We start from the raw sequence: 23,845 nt of genomic DNA, 5'->3' as shown, positions 1-23,845 counted from the left end.
AACTCTTTGCGCCATACTAGCAGGTTCTGGCCCTTAGGGTCCTTCCAATGTCGTGTAATCTTGCGCTTAGCCAGGCTCAGTCCTAAATCTTGAAATTCAATGGTCACTATGGTTTTAGAAGTGTGGGGGAACCAGTGTAAAATGCAGTGGGTCAGTGTTACTGGGAAATTCCTATCCATTAATGATGTTAGTAGCCGGGTGCCTTCTGTCCAGTATGATGTTAAGTGAGAGCATGCCCACAACATATGGAAAAGGTTAGCGCCCCCCAATTCCACATCTAGGGCAGGAGCTGTCTGTCGCACCAAAATATCTGTTAATTCATTCTGGAGTAAGGTAGGCTCTATTTGAGATGTAGAAACTGATTAATTTGAATCTCTAATTCCTTGACACCTTGGGGATATGCTCTAAAATGGCAGGTTTGTTCCGGAATTGGAGTCCCTAGGTCCGTTCCGGAATTAGAGTCCCTAGGTCCATCTCCCAGTGGAGCGAAAGTGTCTCTAGAGGTTGTAGGGTATCGGCTTGCAATGAGCAATATAAACAAGTGACAGATTTATACGTCCCTGTGGATAATACCACATACCAACAACAAAGGTGACCCTTGCGTTCTGAGCTTCCCGCCTTCCAGTGCTGAAAGAGGAACACTTGATGATGACTTTTGCCTGAGGTAATACTATGCTGTAAAACTTTGGAAGGAATAACAAAGCACTCGGACCATGTAAAAAGGTAAGAATTTAGGGTCAGATGTACAAAGCTTTTTGCACGTGCGACGTGCAAAAAGCACTTTGCAATGCACAAACCCCGTTTTGCGATCCGGTAACCTGGGGGACCCCTTCCCCGTTGTGAATGGCACTGCAAACATTTTTTCAGAGCAGGCAGTGGTCCTATGGAAAACGGGCTGCATTACAAAAAAAAAAACTGCTTTATTAAAAAGCAGTCACAGACATGGTGGTCTGCTGTCCGCAGCAGGCCACCATCCCTCTGAGGGCCGCCATTCGCAAGGGGGTCGTAAATTGCGACCCACCTCATGATTATTCATGAGGTGGGCCTTTGCAACCCCCTTGCGAGTCGCAGATGGTTCCAACATTCCGAATTGTGACTTGCAAATTCGGAATGTTCCTACATCTGGCACTTAAAGTACTGCTAAAACTGTCAGAAATAAAAATGGAGTCAAAACCAGTGATCAGGTTTGTGAGTTGGAGTATACGTTTGACACTTTAAACCCATCATTGGAAGGTTACAGGAGAAAAATACTCTGGGAAAAGAGGGAACTTCAAGACAGAAATGAAGGTAACTAGGAAACAGTCATTTGTGAATAGAAATTGACCGAAGATATCCGAAAGATCTCTCAACTTTATCAAGGGGGTGTTAGACTGTCTATAAGTGGGAAAATGTTTAAAGCAGCAATTGAGGCTTGTCCATCTCTTTCCATCGTTGTGCCTGTCCATCTCAATTTTCAGAAAACCTATCCCCCCTTGGGATCTCACAGCTCCTTATGACTAGACCCCTGTGGCTATAGAATGCCACGACCAGCATTGTAACAGGCTGACCCAGAATGACACATATAACACAAGTGTAAGCCATTTTTTATAAACAACCCACTTTTATTTGTTTCATTTTGCATACAAAACGCAGAAGATAGACCGACAAGTGTAAGTCATTTGCATTAGCCGCTAACTGTTTAGAAGTCACAGTGCTCTACTGTTCGAGTCACAAATGTCAGGCCTACACACCAGCTCACATATTTCGATCATCAAGTTCTCACTTTAAAAAAACAAAAACTTTTCTTTATTGTCATTTAGGTTATCAAAAAAAAAAAGTACACCAAACAATTTTCTTACTTTGCGACCATACGACATTAGAGGTATGTCGCGATCGTTCGGGAGGATGTGCAGAGGGCGTGCCGGTTTACCCCAGTGTATGCCCAGAAGTATGTGGTTCTCATGTGCGTCTTTGTGCTATAGTCATTCACCTGATGGCTACACTCAAATGCTATGTGGAGTAAACTGTTTAGTCTTACTCTGCAGTGGTGGATATGTGTGCATTTCCCTATCTAAATTATAACAACAAACTACTCCCCTCCTCCCCGGCGGGGAGGGGGGGTCAGATCAGCAGGACGGGCAAGACACACATTAATTAGCAGCGGAAGGTGCGGGGTGGGAGGGGTAGGAGGGAAAAGGGGAAGTGCTACAAGCCCCAGGAGTTATCATCCAGTCTTTCCTCTCTTAGGACGTTCCCAGTGGTACCATTCACACCCTGGTTCCTGTTTCTAATCGGTAGTGTCCATCAGTCTGTCTGTCCCCCGTTTTCTGCCTGTCTCTATCGGGTGTTCCCATTCGTCTGTGATCTCTTTCTATAAGTCTGCTATGGGGCGGCTGCGTACTCCCCGGGTCACCCCTTTGTTTAAGCTCTTTCTTCTGCCCTGGACCATAATGTTACATCTCTCACCCAGGTCTCAACTCTCGGCCCTGAGAGTTTTTTGCATGCCATCGCTTGCCTTTTTGTAGCTAGTATTAGGGCTTGATCTGTAAACCTGGTCCCTACTCTCTTGGGTTTCGGTCTTGGGAAGTTACACAGTAAGCACGTCTCTACCGTTTTCTCCAGTGGGCGGCTTAGAGTCGTATTAATTTTCATGAGTACTTTGTCCCAGTAACACCGGATGTGTGCACAACCCCAGGTCATGTATAGGAACTCTGTGTCCAGCGTTATACAGCGTGGGCATAACTGTGGTTTCCTGCCGTAGATTGCCCTCAGTCTGTGTGGTGTCAGGTACATCCAGTGGGTATACTTATACTGTGTGTATTTCAGTCTGGTGTTGTATGACACTTTTTTGGCCAATAGCCTTCCTCACTCAGTGTCTGGGAGATCCCTGCCAAGGTCTGCCACCAAGCGTTCCCTTAGGGCCCCCAGCAGCCTTATTAAGCACCTTAAAAAATGAGGTGATCAAGTGGCTCCCCGTCCCCATTGTCAGTAGCAATGGTAATAGCGGGTGGCTTGAGAGTTCCACATCTCCCTGTCACCAGAGGACCCTGAGATACGAACCTTGTCACGCCAGCAGCTGTCCTGGTCTAGCCTCCTCTTCTTGTGCGTGAGACACATATTCTCTATAACCATGGCAGAGAAACCATTTCAATGTGGTGTTATACTGTTCCAGAGCTTCGAGCAGTTTAGTGAGGGTTTCCGTCTATGCCCTGTATGTTGTCCAGTGGATGCACTGTGGTGCATAGCTGGGACAATTCTTGGTTAAGATCCTGGATGAGCCCCACCATTTACCTCAGTGTCCCAGGACGACTGTCTTGAGAGCCTCCCACTCCACTCAATCAATCAATCAATCAATCACATTTATAAAGCGCGCTACTCACCCATAAGGGTCTCAAGGCGCTGGGGGGGAGGGGGTCAGTGCTCGAAGAGCCAGGTCTTGAGCTGCCTTCTGAAGGGGAGGTGTTCGGGTATGGCGCGAAGGTGACTGGGCAGGGAGTTCCAGGTCTTCGCTGCCAGAAAAGAGAAGGATTTTCCTCCGGCGGTGGTTTTGCGGATGCGGGGAACGGCTGCCAAGGCCTGACCGGTGGAGCGCAGAGTGCGCGGAGGGGAGTAGAAGGAGACGCGGGAGTTGATGAGTTTGGGTCCGAGGTTGTAGAGGGCTTTGTGTGCGTGGGTGAGGAGTCTGAAGGTGATCCTCTTGTTGACCGGGAGCCAGTGGAGTTTTCTCAGGTGTCCGGAGATGTGGTGGTGGCGAGGTATGTCCAGGATGAGTCGTGCTGCGGCGTTCTGGATCCGTTGAAGTTTCCTCTGCAGCTTGGTGGTGATGCCGGCGTACAGAGTGTTCCCGTAGTCCAGGCGGCTGGTGACGAGGGCGTGGGTGACGGTCTTCCTGGTGTCGATGGGGATCCAGCGGAAGATCTTGCGGAGCATGCGGAGGGTGTTGAAGCACGCTGAGGTCACCGAGTTGACCTGTCTGGTCATCGAGAGGGAGGAGTCCAGGATGAAGCCGAGGTTGCGTGCGTGGTTGGTCGGTTGGGGAGTGCTGCCTAGGGCGGGGGGCCACCAGGAGTCGTCCCATGCGGAGGGGGTAGGGCCGAGGATGAGGACCTCCGTTTTATCTGTGTTCAGTTTCAGTCGGCTGTCTGTCATCCAGGTCGCTACTTCCTTCATGCCGTCGTGCAGTCTGGTCCTTGCTGATGTGGGGTTGTTGGTGAGGGATAAGATGAGCTGGGTGTCGTCGGCGTAGGATATGATGTCGAGTCCGTGTTTGCGTGCGATGTTTGCCAGGGGGGTCATGTAGACGTTGAATAGGGTGGGGCTGAGGGAGGATCCTTGGGGTACGCCGCAGATGATCTCCGTGGCTGCGGATCTGAAGGGGGGGAGGCGGACTCTCTGGGTCCTTCCGGAGAGGAAGGAGATGACCCATTCCAGGGCCTTGCCTCCGATGCCGGCGCTGCAGAGGCGGTCTATCAGGGTGCGGTGGCAGACCGTGTCGAAGGCTGCAGAGAGATCCAGGAGAATGAGGGCCACGGTTTCACCCTTGTCGGTCAGGGCTCGGATGTCGTCCGTGGCTGCGATGAGGGCGGTTTCGGTGCTGTGGTTGGCCCTGAATCCGAACTGAGTGGAGTCGAGGGAGTCGGAGGTTTCCAGGGCGGCGGTGAGTTGAGCGTTGACGATTTTCTCAATCACTTTGGCGGGGAACGGTAGGAGGGAGATAGGCCGGAAGTTTTTGAGTTCGGTGGGGTCTGCTGTAGGTTTCTTCAGGAGGGCGTTGAGTTCTGCGTGTTTCCAGCTTTCAGGGAAGGTAGCAGTGGTGAGGGAGGCGTTGATGACGTCTCGGAGGTGGGGTGCGATGATGTTGTCGGCCTTGTTGTAAATGTGGTGAGGACAGGGGTCGGAGGGTGATCCCGAGTGGATCGAGTTCATGACGCGGGTGGTTTCCTCGGTGGTGGTAGGGTTCCAGGCGAGGATGGTGGAGATGTCGTTTGCGGCTTCCGGGGGCGGGTTCATGTTGGTGGTCGTGAAGCTGTTGTAGATGTCGGCAATCTTACGGTGGAAGAAGGTCGCAAGGGAGTCGCAGAGGTCCTGTGAGGGAGGGATGGGGTTGGTTTCTGCGTCCGGGTTGGAGAGCTCTTTGATGATGCCAAAAAGTTCCTTGCTGTTGTGGGCGTTGTTGTCAAGTCTGTTCTGGTAGGCTGTTTTTCGTGCGGTGCGGAGGCGTTGGTGGTGTTGGCGGGTGGTGTCCTTGAGAGCTGTCAGGTTTTCCTCTGTCGGGTTGAGGCGCCATGTCTTCTCGCGGAGGCGGCATTCTTTCTTGGAGTTTTTGAGTTCGGTGGTGAACCAGGAGTTTTTCTTGTGGTTGTTGGTGTTGGTTTGGGTCTTCAGAGGGGCCAGGAGGTTGGCGCAGTCGGAGATCCAGTTGGTGAGGTTGTTGGCGGCCTCGTTGGGGTTGCTGGTGCTGGTGGGTTGGTTCAGGGAGAGCGTTGCTGCGAGTTGTTCTGTGGTGATTCGGTTCCAGTATCTTTTTGGTGGTTGCCGGGTGTGGTGATGCACGGTGGTTTTCTTGAAGCTGAAGTGGACGCAGCTGTGGTCCGACCATGTGAGTTCGGTGGTGTGGCTGAAGGTGATGTGTTTGCTTGAGGAGAAGATGGGGTCGAGCGTGTGTCCGGCGTAGTGGGTGGGGGTGTTGACCAGTTGTTTCAGTCCCAGGTTGGCGAGGTTGTCTAGAACGGCGGTGGTGTTGTTGTCGGTGTGGTTCTCCAGGTAAAAGTTGAGGTCTCCTAGGAGGATGTAGTCGGTGGATGAGAGTGCGTGGGGGTTGACGAAGTCTGCGATGTCTTCGCTGAACTTGGTGCGGGGTCCTGGTGGTCTGTACATGAGGGTGCCTCTTAGGGTTGTCTTGGGGTCGATGTGGATCGCGAAGTGGAGGTGTTCGGCGTCGGGAAGTGAGTTGTCGGTGTGGGTCGAGATGCTGATGGAGCTTTTGTGTGCGATGGCGATGCCTCCTCCGGTGCGGTTGAAGCGGTCTCTCCGGATGATTTTGTAGCCGTCGGGGATGGCTATGGCGATGTCGGGTGCCGAGGAGGGGTTCATCCAGGTCTCGGTGAGGAAGGCGATGTCTGGGTTCGTTGAGTTGATGAGGTTCCATAGTTCGATGGCGTGCCTGTGGACGGAGCGGGTGTTGACCAGGATGCATTCGAGGTTGCTTCCGAGGGCGTCGTTCTTGGTGGTGGCGGTGTGGGTCCGTAGGCAGGTGAAGCGGCAGTTGCTGCAGGTGAAGGGTCCGTGGGTACGTTTGGGGGTGGCGCGGTAGCAGCCCGGCGCGCGGCCGGGGTTGAGGTTGGCGAGGGTGGCGGAGTCATAGGTCAAGCGGGGGGCGCGGGGGCCAGGGGTTCGGCCACTAGGCGCGGTCCAGGCGCGGACGGGCGCAGACGGGCTTGCCTTAGGCGCGCCTTTGGCGCGCCAGCGGCGCGCCCGCTGCGCGCGTCCGCTGCGCGGCCTCGCAGCGGCCGCCATTTAAGGGGTAGGTGGGGAGGCGGGGTCAGCTGGGAGGCGGGAGGTGGGCGGGCAGGGGAACTGGAAGCGGCAAAAAAAAAAAAGAGCGGCAAAAAAGAGCGGCAAAAAAGAGCGGCAAAAAACGGCGGGAAAAGCGCGGTAGGAGCAGCGGGAAAAGCGGCAAGACGGCGAAAGGGGAACAAGAGCCTACTAAAACTACTAAAAAAAAGGAGGGGCTGAGAGGGGAGGACGGCGCACAGCACTCGGGGGCACACGCACGGGATACAAGGAGAGAAAAGGGGAATTTCAGTCACTCGGGGGCACACGCATGGGATACAAGGAGAAAAAAGGGATTTCAGTCAGCACCAGCACAAGCTCAAGCACTCGGGGTACACGGGCAAGAAGGGGGTGAGCACACTCACAGGAGAGGAAGGCAGTCAGGGACTGGAGGCGCTGCGTGAGCAGGGGAGCGACCTACCCGAGGGTCAGTGGTCGCTACCTCTGCCTCGCAGCGGCCGCCATTTAAGGGGTAGGTGGGGAGGCGGGGTCAGCTGGGAGGCGGGAGGTGGGCGGGCAGGGGAACTGGAAGCGGCAAAAAAAAAAAAGAGCGGCAAAAAAGAGCGGCAAAAAAGAGCGGCAAAAAACGGCGGGAAAAGCGCGGTAGGAGCGGCGGGAAAAGCGGCAAGACGGCGAAAGGGGAACAAGAGCCTACTAAAACTACTAAAAAAAAGGAGGGGCTGAGAGGGGAGGACGGCGCACGGCACTCGGGGGCACACGCACGGGATACAAGGAGAGAAAAGGGGAATTTCAGTCACTCGGGGGCACACGCATGGGATACAAGGAGAAAAAAGGGATTTCAGTCAGCACCAGCACAAGCTCAAGCACTCGGGGTACACGGGCAAGAAGGGGGTGAGCACACTCACAGGAGAGGAAGGCAGTCAGGGACTGGAGGCGCTGCGTGAGCAGGGGAGCGACCTACCCGAGGGTCAGTGGTCGCTACCTCTGCCTCGCAGCGGCCGCCATTTAAGGGGTAGGTGGGGAGGCGGGGTCAGCTGGGAGGCGGGAGGTGGGCGGGCAGGGGAACTGGAAGCGGCAAAAAAAGAGCGGCAAAAAAGAGCGGCAAAAAAGAGCGGCAAAAAACGGCGGGAAAAGCGCGGTAGGAGCGGCGGGAAAAGCGGCAAGACGGCGAAAGGGGAACAAGAGCCTACTAAAACTACTAAAAAAAAGGAGGGGCTGAGAGGGGAGGACGGCGCACGGCACTCGGGGGCACACGCACGGGATACAAGGAGAGAAAAGGGGAATTTCAGTCACTCGGGGGCACACGCATGGGATACAAGGAGAAAAAAGGGATTTCAGTCAGCACCAGCACAAGCTCAAGCACTCGGGGTACACGGGCAAGAAGGGGGTGAGCACACTCACAGGAGAGGAAGGCAGTCAGGGACTGGAGGCGCTGCGTGAGCAGGGGAGCGACCTACCCGAGGGTCAGTGGTCGCTACCTCTGCCTCGCAGCGGCCGCCATTTAAGGGGTAGGTGGGGAGGCGGGGTCAGCTGGGAGGCGGGAGGTGGGCGGGCAGGGGAACTGGAAGCGGCAAAAAAAGAGCGGCAAAAAAGAGCGGCAAAAAACGGCGGGAAAAGCGCGGTAGGAGCGGCGGGAAAAGCGGCAAGACGGCGAAAGGGGAACAAGAGCCTACTAAAACTACTAAAAAAAAGGAGGGGCTGAGAGGGGAGGACGGCGCACGGCACTCGGGGGCACACGCACGGGATACAAGGAGAGAAAAGGGGAATTTCAGTCACTCTGGGGCACACGCATGGGATACAAGGAGAAAAAAGGGATTTCAGTCAGCACCAGCACAAGCTCAAGCACTCGGGGTACACGGGCAAGAAGGGGGTGAGCACATTCACAGGAGAGGAAGGCAGTCAGGGACTGGAGGCGCTGCGTGAGCAGGGGAGCGACCTACCCGAGGGTCAGTGGTCACTAGTTTGTCTGATGCTGTACTTGAATTTTCCTCAGAGTAGTGGACCATTCGGTTGTGCAGCATTACCTGGAAAGGCACATTCTTGAGGGCTGCCACTGTAGGCACCAGGTTGGTTTAGCAGGGCGTTCATCAACTGGGTGTAGGGTCAGCATGAGGGCGCTGGGGTCCGACAACATTCTGCCCAGGTATTCAGTGTGTTTAACATATCAGCAGAGTTCCCTGGAGCAGATATACCTGTCTAACCTGGTATGCAATTGATACATGCCAAAATATTAGGAGTAATCCCTGTTGTGGGTGGGCTGTGTGTGTTACATGACTTCCACGTTCCAGTGTATCATCACTTCCCTCTTCCCCTCTGTCGTCCTATTTGCCTGCGCCCTGGGCAAGGGTAGAGTTGAGCAGTATAATATAGTGTCCGGCACACAATTAAAGTCCCCCCCCCCCGGAGCAGTATCCCCTCGGTCCACCAGCTCATCTGCATCGAGAGAGATGCCAAGAATGTAAAGTGGTCCTGATTTGAGGCATAAATGCTCCCCAATACCACCAGGGTTTCACACTATTGATAACACAGATGTCTTAATTAGAAATTTTTAATGAATGTTTATGTATATTGCATAATGACTTATGTAGGAAAATGAATAACGTAGAAAATAAAGTGCACATTTAAAATTGTGACCTTGAAGAATGGCCTCCAGTGTTCACGAAATGTACTTAAATATAATTAATCCACCTGAAATATTGAAAATGGATTAGATTAATGTAATAATATGCCATACTAAAGGATATGAATTATGTTATTGCTTAATTAATAGTAGGCCTTAACTTAGCGAGTGCTTTGGCCTCGTTTGCCAGGCCTCATGCAAAAATTGTATTTCTTACTGTTTAATACAAAATGCTGACAGAGTGAACTAACTATGAAATGCTCATTGTTTTAATAAAATGCTTAGCAGAAGCTTTCTATAGGAACCGATGGACAGGAGATGAGTTCTCTCATAAAGTAACAAAATGTCTGTAAAGTGTGCAAAGGGCTCTTTCCCAGGACGCGAACAATGAAGACACTGACTGGAGATGAAGATGCAACAAAATTGATACCTGACGAGCCGATGAGAACATTGTAAAGCAGACTAATCAATGACATGTGAACTGTGAAATATTAGAATTCATAGATTTGGTAAAGGGACATTATTGGGTAGAGTAATAACATACAATTAATTGACCAATTGGAAATTGGGGGATGGCTTAGGAAACTTTAATATAACAACGTGACAGAGGGGGAGACAGACAGATTAGATCTTACTTCGTTATGAACGGTGATATTGAGAAGAAGAGATTTGAGATTCTGTCATTGGGCTCATACTCTCTCACTGAGAGCCTTATGTGTTGCTGATCATTTGGTGACCTGAGGACAAAGACTGATTCTGCTTGCTGGCCCATATCGTGGATAGGTAGAAATAACAATAACTGAATTGCATTTTCATGCCTTTTCTTTCTAGGTACCAACTGTGCTGACTTAATATTTTTCTTTAGGTAGATGTTTTCCAAATTTGTGTTCTAAATTGTTTTGCATGAAGGCCCACATGCTGATGCTAGCTGATGTTAGCTGAGGTTACTCACGTGACGACTGACAGAATACAGGGACAAATGATTGACGGACTGTCTTGCTGAACTTGATAGATGTCATAGTTTTACTGAATTGGGTTTTATTAATGTCTTGTGTTGATGCCTTAGAATGTCTTTTGATTCAAGCTTTGATCAGATCACATCTTCTGCGACTTGTTGATTAACAAGCATTATTAAAATTGATAATTAAGATTCATGACCTAGTATTTTCAACGAATAGGGAAATAAACTTACTAAACTTATACCTAAAGGTGTGGTTATTCATGGCTGAAGAATCATGGTGTGTGAAAATTACTGACTCCATTGATTGTTGATTTGACTAATGGTTATTGATTATTGTGTGTTGATTACTGATTCTGTGTCAAAGCTATGGTAAGAACACCCTATACAAATCAAAAGGTTCGTCAACCTATACGCTTCCCCTTGTAAGTTTATTTATTAAGGACCGATGCGCCAACACTATCTACCCTTCACCAGGACATATCACCCTTCTTTGTCAGTCATTACTGCCATAGATTCAAAAGGGACTCCCGCTCGGACCCAGATGAGTACTTCCCATGCGGATGCAGAATATGTGGTGTCATGGATCTGACCCCGCCAATGGCGTTTCAACCTTTCAGTCTCTAGTTTTGTGAGGTGGATGTCCTGCAGCATGGCTATTTGAATTCCACGCAGCTTGAGGTACACATGTATATTATGACTTTTAGTCACTGCCCCATACCACATATGTTCCACATCAGGAGCTTAAACACATGTCGCATATGCGCCATGCAATTGAGTCATGTGCGTATCCAGGGTTCCGTCCCCCCTCGCCCTCCCTGTGGGGTGTCCCCTGTTCTCCCCTCTTAATCGACATGTGTGAATAATCAAAACCAACAAACACAAAACAAACTAAAACTTTAGCCCCAACACCGTAGCCCTAGGGCAGCTCAGCAACAGCTGGCCACCCAAACTAATTAAGTCTAAGAAACTGTCTTTTCCCTTGACCTCCATGACTGGTCTATGGGATCGAAAGTGCGGGTAGGCCCAAGGTCCAGCCAGTGCACCACTCTTATTACACCAGCCTCTGGATCTTCATTTGCCCCTTGTCTGAGCATTGTGGGGGGCAAGAGTCCCACTTCATGTCTCGAAGCCCAGACCCCCCCTCTAGACTATCTCGTCAGATGTTTGTGGGACGACTACAGGAGGAGTAAACTCTGCCTGGTCCAAGACGTCAGATTGTGATTCTTCCAAGCCTTGCCCTGATGCTGAATACTCTTCATCATCTTTACTGTTAACTTCCGTCAGCTCTGAGGCCACCTGCAAGGCTGCTGCCTCGTTTTGATCTGCCTGAGATTTGGAGGGCCTGGACATCGTCCCTACCCGAGTGGCCCCTCAAGCTTTTTCCTTTGGGTGCAGCCCGCCTGGGCCTCGGTGCTCCAGCTCGGTATGCCTCTATCCAGGACCAGGCTTCCTCTGGGTCCTGGCCATCCTCCAGGATTTTAAATTTTCTGGGAAACATGAGAGAATAGTGCAGGCCCTCCTCCCTCAATGCCTTCTTGACTGCCAGGAAAGTGGCCCGTCTGTCCTGGACCCCCGCTGTGTAATCTGGGAACATTGTCACTTGGCTGTTGTTTACTCCGAAGGAGCCTCCTCTCGGACCCACTACATGATTACGTCTCAATCCTTGTAGTGCAGCAAATGGGCCACCACTAACCTGGGTGGCCTCCCTGGAGCCGACGGCCACGCCCGAACTTGATGCACCCTTTCAATTGCAAAGACAGGGGTAAGCTGGGTGGGGTTACTGTATTCCGCAGCCATGTCCTCTGGTACACCACCATGTACGACCCCTCAAACCCTTTTAGGTGGCGCACCACTTGAACGTTGTTCCGCCGGTTGCCGCCCTCTGAGTCATCCGCTCATGGTTTCAGCCTGGTGACTCGCTACACCAGTCCCCTTAATTGGACACCCATTGCTTTCAGCTCTGGTTGCAACTCCGATATGGCTGCCTCTGATTCCTTGACTCTGTTCGATAGATTACCGTGATCCACTCGGAGCAAGCCCAGCTCCGTTGTCACTGTCCCGATCACTTTCTGAATAGTGGTTTTCGTATCGATTATGGCAGCAAGGATTTTGTCCAGCTTATCCTGTAGAGGCTGGAGCAGTGTCTCCTCCATCTTGATTACATCCGAGTGGCCCATGTCGCACGGCAAGCCCGCACAATGTGCCAGATGCAAACAAGAGGGGCACCCCAGGAGTCTGCATTATCCACTCCCCCTCAATGCCCCCTGGCTCTGGCCTGCCACAAGCCCCATGCCCCATGCCCCATGCCCAGGGCCAGTTCTTGTCTGTGCCTCTCTTTCCTCATCAGGAGGGCCAAGGGACAGTGTGTCTGGAAGGGGCTCCTTCAGGAAGCGGGAGAGGGCTCCTCACATGCAACTCCCCCCCCCCACTCACCACAGTCCAGGGGAGTCCAAGGGACCACTGAGCCTGCCGCACTAGCAGTCTAGGGAGGAGGACTGTCTCCTCTCACCACCCTATTTCCTCTATTTTTGTGTCCCCTAGAGCATCAGTGTCACTGCCCAGTAATGTTTCATCTCCCATCACCACCTCCACAGGCCCAGGTAACTCCCATGTTCAGGTGGGCTGCTTCGGGACCGTCTCCCAGGCCTAGGCTGCTGGCCCCACCCAGCGCCGCTACCCTGGCGGATAGTGTTTCAACTCACCGCCAGGCTGCGATGGGTGAGGGCAGAACATGGCAGTTTGGCCTGCCATGCCGGCTGGCGGCTTCAGCCACCAATGCCGGCATGGCGGGCCAAACCACCATGTTCATAATGAGTACCTTAGTCCTTAGTGCCAGGGGGGATCTAAAAATCTAATTTCTGTATCACCCCTGTCCATTTTATGCAGTATGAGGAATTAGTGTGATTATGGCCCAGGTGCAGGCATATCACTCCTAAAATCAGTGTGCTCAGTTGTTATTTGTGAGCTTCACCACATATTGTGGATCAATCCCTGCAGGATTAATGCTGCCATCTGGCTCTGCAGTGCACTCACACCCTCACTCCTAAGTGGTTGCATGCCAGTTGACAGTATTGTTTGTAAGTACCGCTCTGTCCACTGCGCCTGCAGTTATACAGTGCCCCCAGCAGAAGTAAAGCCGCCATCCTGGTTTATTTCTGTCATGATATGACCTCTGATGAGTGTCACAGCAGTTGCAGTCTTGGACAACTGTATCAGGTGCAGCCTCACCCAGCTGGTCTTGATGTTGGGAGGCTGGATGTTGCAGCCATGTGAAGTCTGATTACTCTGGGCAGTGGTGGCAATGCACAGGCCCATCACTTTGGGTGGTTATAGCCACATGCAGACCATTCACTCTGGGCAGCTGAGGTCAAGCATAGGTCAATCACTCTGGGCTGTAGTGGTCATGCACAGGGCAATCATTTTAGGCAACTGTAAGCTAATCATTCTGAGACACAATTACAGCTGTGACCGGGCCTCTACATCTGTGATGCATGTGGTTCCTGCTAGGAGCCCTTGTGGAGAGGCTTCAGGGCCACAGACCCCACTGTCTTCAGTTTACTCTCCCTAGTCTGTCTCTTCTATGTATATGTGGGACATAGTGAACCTCGCTCCTCCTAAATAAACAATACTCCAGCAGGGTTGGGAGGCTCCTTTCCTCTCTCAGCAAGCAGACAAGCTTCTAGGTACCTCAAGGCAGTTATGCAGGTCTTCCAGCATGCGGTCCACACTCAGGTGATGTCACCTAATTTCTGAGAAGCTGGGTGTTAAGCAGACATCAGCTGGGATCACATAGCACTCCTCTAAGTATTCTTTCGAGAACTCCCATCTTTGGCCATAGAGGACCTGAAACTTTACAAGTGGGATAGGGAGGTCCCACTTTCATGTGCCAAAATCACACAGGAGATGTGTACCCATTTCCGCAACTGTAGAACCAGTTTGGGTTTCTATTTTCAAGGGTTCTTTCCAGGCTGATCTCCAGACACAGCGTAGGATGATGCATGTCATACCAGGGTAGTCTCCAACCTGGAGCAACCACAACAGAGGCACGAAGAGATATGAGTTTTTTCAAACTGGCTGCCATCAGCCACCTGGGAGTGTAATCCAAGAAAGACAAACGGGCAGTCCTCACCTAAAGATTTCCTCGACTCTACACAAAATCTGCAGTACTCACCCATCTGTATTACCTCCTACTATCTAGCAAATGGCATCATCCAGAAAAGCTAATTAGCAGTTTTTTGCTAGCGGAAGGGATAACTAAATTTGTAAAGGATTTGTCTGGGAAAACAAAAAATCCCACCGACATCTTGAGCAAAGGCCAGGCCTGGGGTATCAAAAGTAGATCCCAGAGGCCTCCATTACTCTGGTTCACTCGCACCGTTGCATTCTACATACACAAACATTTACAACATATACTCAGAATGTCATCTTTAGGAACTGAGAAACTGATTATCAGTGGAACTTTATATTAGAGGGATAGTAGGCCTTCACTCCAGTGACAAAGATAATATCGGGCACACCATGGATTCGCAAAGCAATCTATGCTTCCAACACTTCTATATGGTAAACCCAAGACTGGTAGAATAGCTAATTGTTTATCCATGAGAGCACGTTTGGCACATTCCTCCAGGGCACAGGACATGTCCAGGACGTTACTCATGTCAAAGGACAGTTCTTCGCCTTTGCACCCAAACAAGATTAGTGGAACATTAGGGATAAAATATAAAAAAAACTGGATACTAGATACACACGTTTTGGCAGTCAGTGCAGGGAAACACAACTGTACATCATGACTCTTGAATAGGGGATTCCTATCCCAACAAAGCCTTTCCCCATGTGCTGGTGTTGCAGGGTCCTCGGCCATCTTCGCAATATTACATTCTCTAATTCTTCTTCTGGATGGAGATTGGTGAAATACATTCTTATTTTGGGGCTCTTTCTATGAATGCTTCTATCTTTATTTACATTGTTTGTCAAACCATAAAAAGGTGCGGCCAGTGTGTGTGGGCAGGTAGTATGTGACGAGAAATGTATTTAACACAGGACTCATTCTTGTCGTGCCTCTATAGGGAGACATCCACAACTAGGTTGCAGGTTAGTTATGTTCATGGATGCAGTTTTTAACCTACTCAATTATTTTGCCAAAAAAGGCATGTTGATGTTTTTTTCATTTCTAAGTGTTTTACTGAACACAACTTTGTATTGCAGCTACCTTCTGACTAACCTTTTTGTAGTTTCTATTAGTAGGGGTAGGTCAGGTGTTTGTTGTTGGATTTTTACATTTTCATTGTATTGTTTTTAACTGAAAATAAATTCCAAAGTAAATTGAAAAGCTGACCATTGATACATTCCCCAGGGAGGAGTGGGGAAAAACTGCTCTGCTGGGTGACAGATGCTTTTGTCAACTCCAAGCTTCTGTCAGGCAATGATTCCAGAAAACTGGTTTTCTACAAGTTCTTGTACATCTTCTGGTGTTACAGTTTCCACAACTTGTTGGATATGCAACCACAGACCTGGTCTACCTCTGGCCATCTACACAGCAAGATCAGCAACCAGCAACCTTCTAACCTTGAGCCTTCCACTACACCTGTCTGGGTCCTTGACATCACATCCTCCCTTGTAGCACCTTTGGACTGATAAGGCTGATGCATTGTGCCTCTGGACTCTCCTGCTCATTTCACCATCATGCATTTTCTTCATTTCCCTCAGAACTGGTCCTCTTTAGACAGTGCTTAATGTACAAAAAATGGGTCTACGTTTTTCTTAGTAGCCTGCTGCTGAAAGTCAGGATTCCTGAACAACAAGGCTGCCAGCCTTGATTCTACCATGTGCCTGATTTTCTACGCCCCCCTTCACGTTTATCTCACTATTGCAGATGCCTAACTCCTGCAGCCACTCGCACAAAGTAAGCACTACTTGCTTAGTCTTGTTTCCACTCTCTGCCAAGCTCCTGAGAGTGAAGTCACAAATAGAGCCCCAACAATGTGTGACTGCTCCAACCCCCACACAAATTTCACTCCCCCTGATTTTCAGGGCTGGATTTCTTTTATCGTCCCCACCATTTCTGTAGAAACTTTGCACAAAAAAGCGTGCAGCATAAATTTAAAATGCTGTAACATCAAACATTGTGCAACATACCATAAAAAATATGAAACATATAGGACACATGCATAAAACATGCTGTTCTGTAAAGAGGTATCTTTTGTGCAAAAGATATAAAAATTGTATTACATACAGGCCTGGGAATCGTGGCTACCGGTATCATGGGGTGCTTTGGTGTCCTCTCCACATAGTCCTGACCAGGCAAAACTGAATCCTCATAGGAAAATCTTTGGTTCTGCGAGTAGGCATTGTAGGAAGTATTTGGTTTCCTTGTGACATGTGGGAATATTGCTTCCTGATGTGGGTACCTGTTAAAAGTACATATATTTATTCAAATTATTTCATGTGGCGTTAATGGAACTAGTAAATAAACAAACAACAATACAATTCAGTAAAGACGTAGTTGGTTCAGTGATAATGCTGGCGTCCAATAATTTACCACAACACTTTTCAATACTGTCATTCAAACTATATCACTATTTGGCTTGCAGCTGGTTGGAATCTGCATGTTCTGCTTCTTGCACCTTAACCTTGGGGCTTATTCTGAATTGCACGAATGCCCTGTTTAAAGCATTATCAGTGCATTGCTGCCAGTGACAGTCTAAATATGGCAAATGGGACAACAACCACTTTTTGCTAGATATACCACATTAGCCCAGCTCTAAGTAAGCTCGTTAGTTTTTAATCAAAAGACGAAAGGGTTTCTCCCTATCGAAATGTCCCTCATGAGGTGATGTAAGATGCTCTTGTCTGCTAAAAGTCTACTTCAATTTTAGAGTCTAAGGTTTGACTTATAGTTTGGAGGAAGGAGTCAGGATTGCGGAGTAAGTTACTCCACCACCCTGATGGACATCCCATTCCTCAAATTTAGAGGTGACCTCTGGCCCCCCCGGACATCTATTAATATCGGAAGGTACTGCTATCACAATGGTTCCTATCAATGATGTGAACGTTTGACAGATGGCTCAGTCAAACATGAAAACGAGCTATCAAACTTTCCTAAAGTTTTATTAAAAAAAAAAAAAAAAACTTCCAAAGCAGGAGGTTGCTTTAAAAAAAAGTTAAACTAATGACTCCCCATCACAAGAGTTTTCTCCCATGGTGTGGGGGGCATTTGTTTTATTTTTACCGTGACATCCTTGGTGTGGTCTCCCTTAACTTTTTGCCTCTGTTTCCCAGGTTGTTGACGTGTGCTGGACTCTGTTTTTGCTGTTTTTGGTACTCTGGGTACTTTACCACTGCTAACCAGTGCTAAAGTGCAAGTGTTCCTAAACAAAATGTGTATGTAATTGGCTTATCCATGATTGGCATATTTGATTTACTAGTAAGTCCCTAGTAAAGTGCACTAGAGGTGCCCGGGGCCTATAAATCAAATGCTACTAATGGGCCTGCAGCGCTGGTTGTGCCACCCACATAAGTAGCTCTGTAATCATGTCTCAGGCCTGCCACTACAGTGTCTGTGTGTGCAGTTTTAACTGTAAATTCGACTTGGCAAGTGTACTCACTTGCCAGGCCTAAACCTTCCCTTTTCTTACATGTATGACACCCCTAAGGTAGGCCCTAGGTAGCCCCAAGGGCAGGGTGCAGTGTATAGTTAAGGTAGGGCATATAGTAATGTGTTTTAGATGTCCTGACAGTAAAATATTGCTAAATTCGTTTTTCACTGTTGCAAGGCCTGTCCATCTCATAGGTTAACATGGGGGCTACCTTTAAATCTGATTAAAGTGTAGATTCCCTTTGGGAGCGGGTAGACATGTGGAGTTTGGGGTCTCTGAGCTCACAATTTAAAAATACATATTTTAGTAAAGTTGATTTTAAGATTGTGTCTTTGAAAATGGCACTTTTAGAAAGTGAGCATTTTCTTGCTTAAACCATTTCTGTGACTCTGCCTGTTTGTGGATTCCCTGTCTGGGACAGTTTGAAAGTTGGACTGGTTGCACCTCTCACTAGACAGTGACACAAAGGGAGCTGGGGTGTAGTCTTCATTTCCTGATGAGCCATCTGTGCTAGGAGGCAGGGGAGGAGTGGTCAGTCACACCTGAAAGGGCTGTGCCTGCCCTCACACAGTGCAGTCTCTAACCCCCTGGTGTGTGTCTAGGCCTGGCCCTGGGCAAGGCAGAATTTCACAATCAAGAGAGATTTTCATTTGAGGTAGGCCTACTTCAAAGGGCAAAATGGGAATAAGAAGGGCACCTAAAACCACAGACTTTAAAACACTTCTGGAAACCAAGAGGAACCTCTGCCTGGAGAAAAGTTGAAGAGCTGAGGAAGAAGAGCTACCCTGCCTGTGCTTTGTGGAGCTATCCTGCAGTTGCTGCTTCTGCCTGTACTAAGAAGACAAAGATTGGACTTTGTGTTGCCTTCCTTCTTGTGAAGATCTCCAAGGGCTTGGTTTAGAGCTTGCCTCCTGTTTTTTTAAGTCTCAGGGACAGCAAAGACTTCTCTCTGCCAGCACCTGGAGTCTCTGGAGAGACTCCTACTCTGCCAAGTGGTGCCCATCCAGTTCCTGGGACCCTGAAAGGAGAAGCCCGCAGCCCAAGGGTGAGAAAACCACGCACAGACCGCCATGCGGTGAAAAGATCGACCCAACTCCGATCTGCGGCTGAAAAATCGATGCAGCGTCGGCTTTGCGGCTGAAAATTGACGCCTGCCGGCAACACGACCAAAGATCGACACCCGGGGCTGGAGAAACGCTGGTGTGATCGCAACCCACGATGCGTGGTTTTCAGACCATCTTGCGGCTGGATTTCCGGCGCAAACACCGCTTGGCGTGTAAAAACGACACAAGGCCTGCCCGGATCTGAGAGTGCTGACCGGATCAACGCATCAATCTCCTGTAGAGAGAAGAAATGATGCACGCCGACCCGATTAAAGGAGAAACAATGCAAGGTCTCGCTCGTGAGTGAAATTGACACATCACAAGCCCTTTTTGACGCACACTCGCCCGTGCAGGGTTATTTTTGACGCACCCAAGGTACATTTTCACGCTAACAACATTAGCGTTGTGTTTAAAATTACATGAAGACTCTTTTTGCATTATTAGTGATAACTTGACTTGTGTATTGTGGATTTTTGTTGTTTTGGTCTTGTTTTGTTTACATAAATATTCTCAACCTGTGTTGTGTCATTTTGTAGTGATTTCATTGAATTACTGTGTGGGTTGGTACAAATACTTTACACTTAGCACTCTGAAGTTAAGCCTACTGCTAGTGCCAAGCTACCAAGGGGGTAAGCAGGGGTTAACTGAGGGTGATTCTCTTTTACCCTGACTAGAATGAGGGTCCTTGCTTGGACAGGGGGTAACCTGACTGACAACCAAAGACCCCATTTGTAACACTCACCACAAGGTGACAGTAAAAAAAGCCATTTAACTGTCCACTCTAAATTGGGTAGGTGGTTCAATGAATAACTTCCAGCGGCCCGTACTCAGGCTGGTGGAGTATCTCTTCAACAGAGCTAGAGTAGGCTTCGACGGAGTACCCTCTCTGCCAAAATCCAAATCAGTCCTTAGGTCACAAAGAAACTTTTTAAATGTTCTTGAGCAAATATAGAATTGTGCCAGTGAAAATAGGGCAAATTATGCACCTAGCAAGTTTGCAAAGTGCAGCTATGAATGTTCACTTGATTTTACAGATATTGAGGAAAATGGGGCAAGTCAGTGCATTAATGGCATTTTATCCGCAGTTCACACACCCCAAATTTACTGTTGAACCTGTGTCAAGTTACACATGCGGGTTAATGCATGTGCATTATTTTCACTTGCTTGACATACCTCATCTTTTAAAAACAGGGATTATGCAGGCACACCATCAATATATACCTAGCCATAGTCGCAAGAAACAAACATGAATTTTATTGAAGGACCTCAGAAATAGTGACAATGTCTCAGATTATTTTCTAAATTTCTGTGGGTGCAGCAGTGTCGTCCTTTAGATCAGTGTTCTTAATATATTTTGGGCTAGATTTATCAAAATGTCATGCCATGGTGCAAGGGTGCCTGCATAACAGACAGGATTGTTTCAATCCTTGCCTTGCAAATCCCAAACAGTGGTAAATTTTCACCTGCACGAAAACATCAGTTTGCGAGTGCTGATTTACTACCTTTTTTGTGACTCAGGACAACACTCTTTTCCCTCAAGCTTCACTCTGAGTTTGGTCAGAAACCATAATGGAGCATAACGACCAGCTACAATTGCATTGTTTTTAACAGTGTGCATCTTCTGCCTTCTCATTTGGGGCACTCATTTGAGAGCAGAAAAAAGGGAGACCTTCCTGCCATTCAATGTTACAAATCTGAGACTCCACTGCAGCTCTAATTACCACCTCAAGCTAGTACAGGTCAGAAAATTCAGGCTCCTGTCCTGTCCATCTGCTCAGTATCAATCTAGTTACTTTGATCAGAGTTGCTCGACCCTACATGCCGAATCTCTGTACTGATAAAGCTTTGAATCAGTCCTCAGTGTCAGCAAAGTGTTTCATCCAAAAAGTGACTAAGTATTCCACTTTTTCTTTCAGCTGAGATGTTGTTGACATAACATTGATGTCGGACTCCATTCATGGAAGCCACAGGGCATATAGGGGCTATTGGGCCTTAAGCATCGGAGTTGAGGTCCTTTGGCCCACCCAGCTTAATTTGGGCTGATGGATGCTGGCGGGGGCCACTGGCACTCATTTTGGAAACTGCCACTTATTTTTCATCATTAGATATTTCCTGAGAGCAAGAGAGAGAAAGCACACAAAGGGTGAAAGATGGAGGAAGAGAAAGGCAGAAAAACAAAGGAGAAAGCAGAGACCTACATAAGTGAGAGAAAGCGGAAGGATATGTCTTCTAGTGGATAAAAGAGGCATCAGGTGGATTCAAGACTATCAAGGCTTGATATTGCATACACCAAAGTTTATTTGCTTTGGCCACGGGTTTCTCAACAGAGCTTCAGGAATGGCACTCATTCTTTTACAAATTAAGCACCAGGCCAGATCTACTGTGACTCTGCAAACTGGGTCAAGTACAACCCCTGCTGGTAATGATGGCATAGGGAGCAGTCATTAGCCTCAGAGAAGAAGTGAGGGCGTCCATGAACCCAGAACTCAACAATCACAAAGCAGTGCAATATCTGATTGGCCAACCGAGTGCTTTACTCTTAAAAAGAATGTTATTTTTTGAAACACCAAAACTATATTCTACACACATTTCAACTAGATGGGGATCCAGCACTCGCAAAATTTAAATGTTCAAATAACATAGCTCTAGAGAATAAAGGCCAATGTTAGATCTAATCTTTTTCCAAAGAACTTCTCTTTCAGTCCACAATTTTTTAAATTTCTTTTATTGCCAGACAAATTTTCAAGGCACAAATCGGTGTGTGCGATCAAACATCACATTTGTAGCCTTTAGCCAGGGCGTTTCGTTCTATGCAAACTTCATCAGGGCTCAACATCTGTATACTGCACCCACTGGGTCCATTGTTGGCAGTGTAGCAAAACGGTACGGTCACCACAAAAGTTCAGATTCCACGGTGCTTAAAACACCCAAGGAAGCATGCAGAGCTTCTCTGAGCTCAGCAGTTCTCCCACCATGTAGTAGGAATTTTTATGGTAGTATGAATAAAGGCTCGCATGTAGATTAACCTCTTCTAGTATCAATGTACTCAGTTTATCACAGTCCAAAATAGTTTCTGGGTTCTCACCACAGAGAACCCAGTGCATGTCCAGGAAGCATATGGATTAGGCCAGCAGCGTCAGTAAGCCATTCGTCTCCTGCTTCTGGAAAGAGCACCCACTTTGGGTTGGATGTGGCCTCCTCTTGCTGCAGTGAAGTTGACTTCCATGGCGGCAGTGGAAGTCGATGTCAGAGCCCTCTAGGTTGAAGAGTCAGGTAACCTGGAGTTGTGGTTGTCCCACAAGTTGATCTCATCACAGCTGCACTCTTACCCAATTCTGGGTGCTAGGCTTTCACTCAGACCTGCTTCAGGGTGCTATATCATACTCTAATGTTGCAGGGTAGCCATGACAATCTCTAGGTCACAGCAGCACAGAATGAGTTTTGGTCACAGTTCGTTAGACCAGAGTGACCTGGGATGAGCCCCAGTCATACTTCTTTGGGTCACAACGGCATTCGATGAGCTGCGGTTATACTTCTTTCTGTCACAGCAGTATAGGATGAGCTGTGGTTGCACTTACTTGGGTCACAATGGCACATGTCCAGCCACGGTTGTATTTCTAGGCATAATTGCAGTCAGCACCTGTGATTCCATATTTCGTGATTGGAACTGCAACCAAGAGAGCCTAGGGTCCACTGACACCTATGGCAGACAGATCACTCTTCTCTATCTCCTTCCTCTGGCAGATCCCACCAGAACAGGGGCTTGCTGCTTCTAGCTCCTTCTGGACAGTCACACCTCTTGTAGAGTTGTCAGGCTCTGTTCATCTCACTGCAGGCAGGATGACTTCTACGTACCTCAGGTCAGATGAAGAGCTTCTTCTAGCAAGGCAAACTTCCAGGTGATGTGCCCCTCTTCTGGGAAGGTGCCATTCAGGCATGCAGCAGCCCTAGAGCAGTCCTCTATGTACTCTATGGGCAACCTTCCTTGATCATATAGAATTTGGAACTGGAACAAGTGGATCCCACTTTTATACAGTCAAAGCAGACAGGAGATGTGGATCCATTGTCCACACTGTCAGTACAAGTTTAGGGTAGTTCACCTTCCAAGTGCCCTCTGCAGGCTGCTTTCCAGACGTAAGCTTTACTTAGAGTGATGCTCCTCACAGCAGGGTAGTCTCCAGCCTGATCACCCACAATAGAGTTACAAAGAGGTGTGCTCTTTCTACTCCGGACTATCACCACCCACATTGAAGAGTGTCAGGGGAAAGGCTCGCTGCACCTAAAGGGTCTCTTTCACTTTGAACACCAAAGACAGCAGTCCTACCCTTGACCCCCACCATCTAAAAAATGGCAGTGCTACATGAAATAATCATCAGCTCCTCTTAGCAGAAAGCCTAATTGAATTTCTAATGTAGCATTGTCTCCATTCTCCTTACATCAGTGTCTAGTTTTCCCTCTCTTTAGTGACTTTAGAGACTTTAGTGTCTTGGTTACCTGCCTCTAACTTCAGCAGTGTACAAGACACTTCTACTGGTTGAAAAAACAACTTCACCTCCATCTTGGCAGGGACACCGAAAAGGGAATTTTACAGTTCTCCATAACTCTGGTTCACTCATATATTTGATGCATGTACAAAGCAGGCCATATACACAACACGTATAGCATACACCTGGGATGCGTGTGTTAGGATCTCAGTAAGTGCATTAAAGTTAACCTTTTCACAAGTGAGCCCGTGGGCTGCCACTCCATTGGCATAGATAAAAAGCTGTGGTCAAAACTAGGTATTCAGAAAACATGGTATTGTGCCACTATCGCTCTGTGTTCTAAACGTGTGACAAGGAAACTAATCCACCATCAGTAAAATGAGGGCATGACTGATGTGTCCGTCCAGGTTCAGGTCTGGTTCATCACCTTACTGATGTTAAGGAACACATCAGAGTGTGAAACTAGGATTAAAATCCAAGATCACAGATACACTGCTGGGCACTTAGGATAGGGAACCATGACTGTACACCATGCAGAAAGCATTTCTGTCCCAAAAAACACCCAGCTTTGTATCCTTGTCTTTGCATCA

At 48.5% G+C, this 23,845-nt stretch overlaps 1 protein-coding gene across 2 annotated transcripts in view; it reads right to left on the bottom strand.

The window, feature by feature from the left end:
• The window catches only part of LOC138258864 (uncharacterized), an 87,191-nt gene that overhangs the window by 13,400 nt on the left and 49,946 nt on the right, over positions 1-23,845 (bottom strand). For both annotated transcript variants that reach the window (XM_069206164.1, XM_069206173.1), the window contains exon 6: positions 16,306-16,480. In XM_069206164.1, coding sequence (XP_069062265.1) covers positions 16,306-16,480 — 175 coding nt within the window. The remainder of the gene's footprint in view (positions 1-16,305; positions 16,481-23,845) is intronic.

This window comes from Pleurodeles waltl, chromosome 2_1 (genome assembly GCF_031143425.1).
Source record: "Pleurodeles waltl isolate 20211129_DDA chromosome 2_1, aPleWal1.hap1.20221129, whole genome shotgun sequence".
NCBI lineage: Eukaryota > Metazoa > Chordata > Amphibia > Caudata > Salamandridae > Pleurodeles > Pleurodeles waltl.
This window is presented reverse-complemented; position numbering and strand designations above follow the sequence as displayed.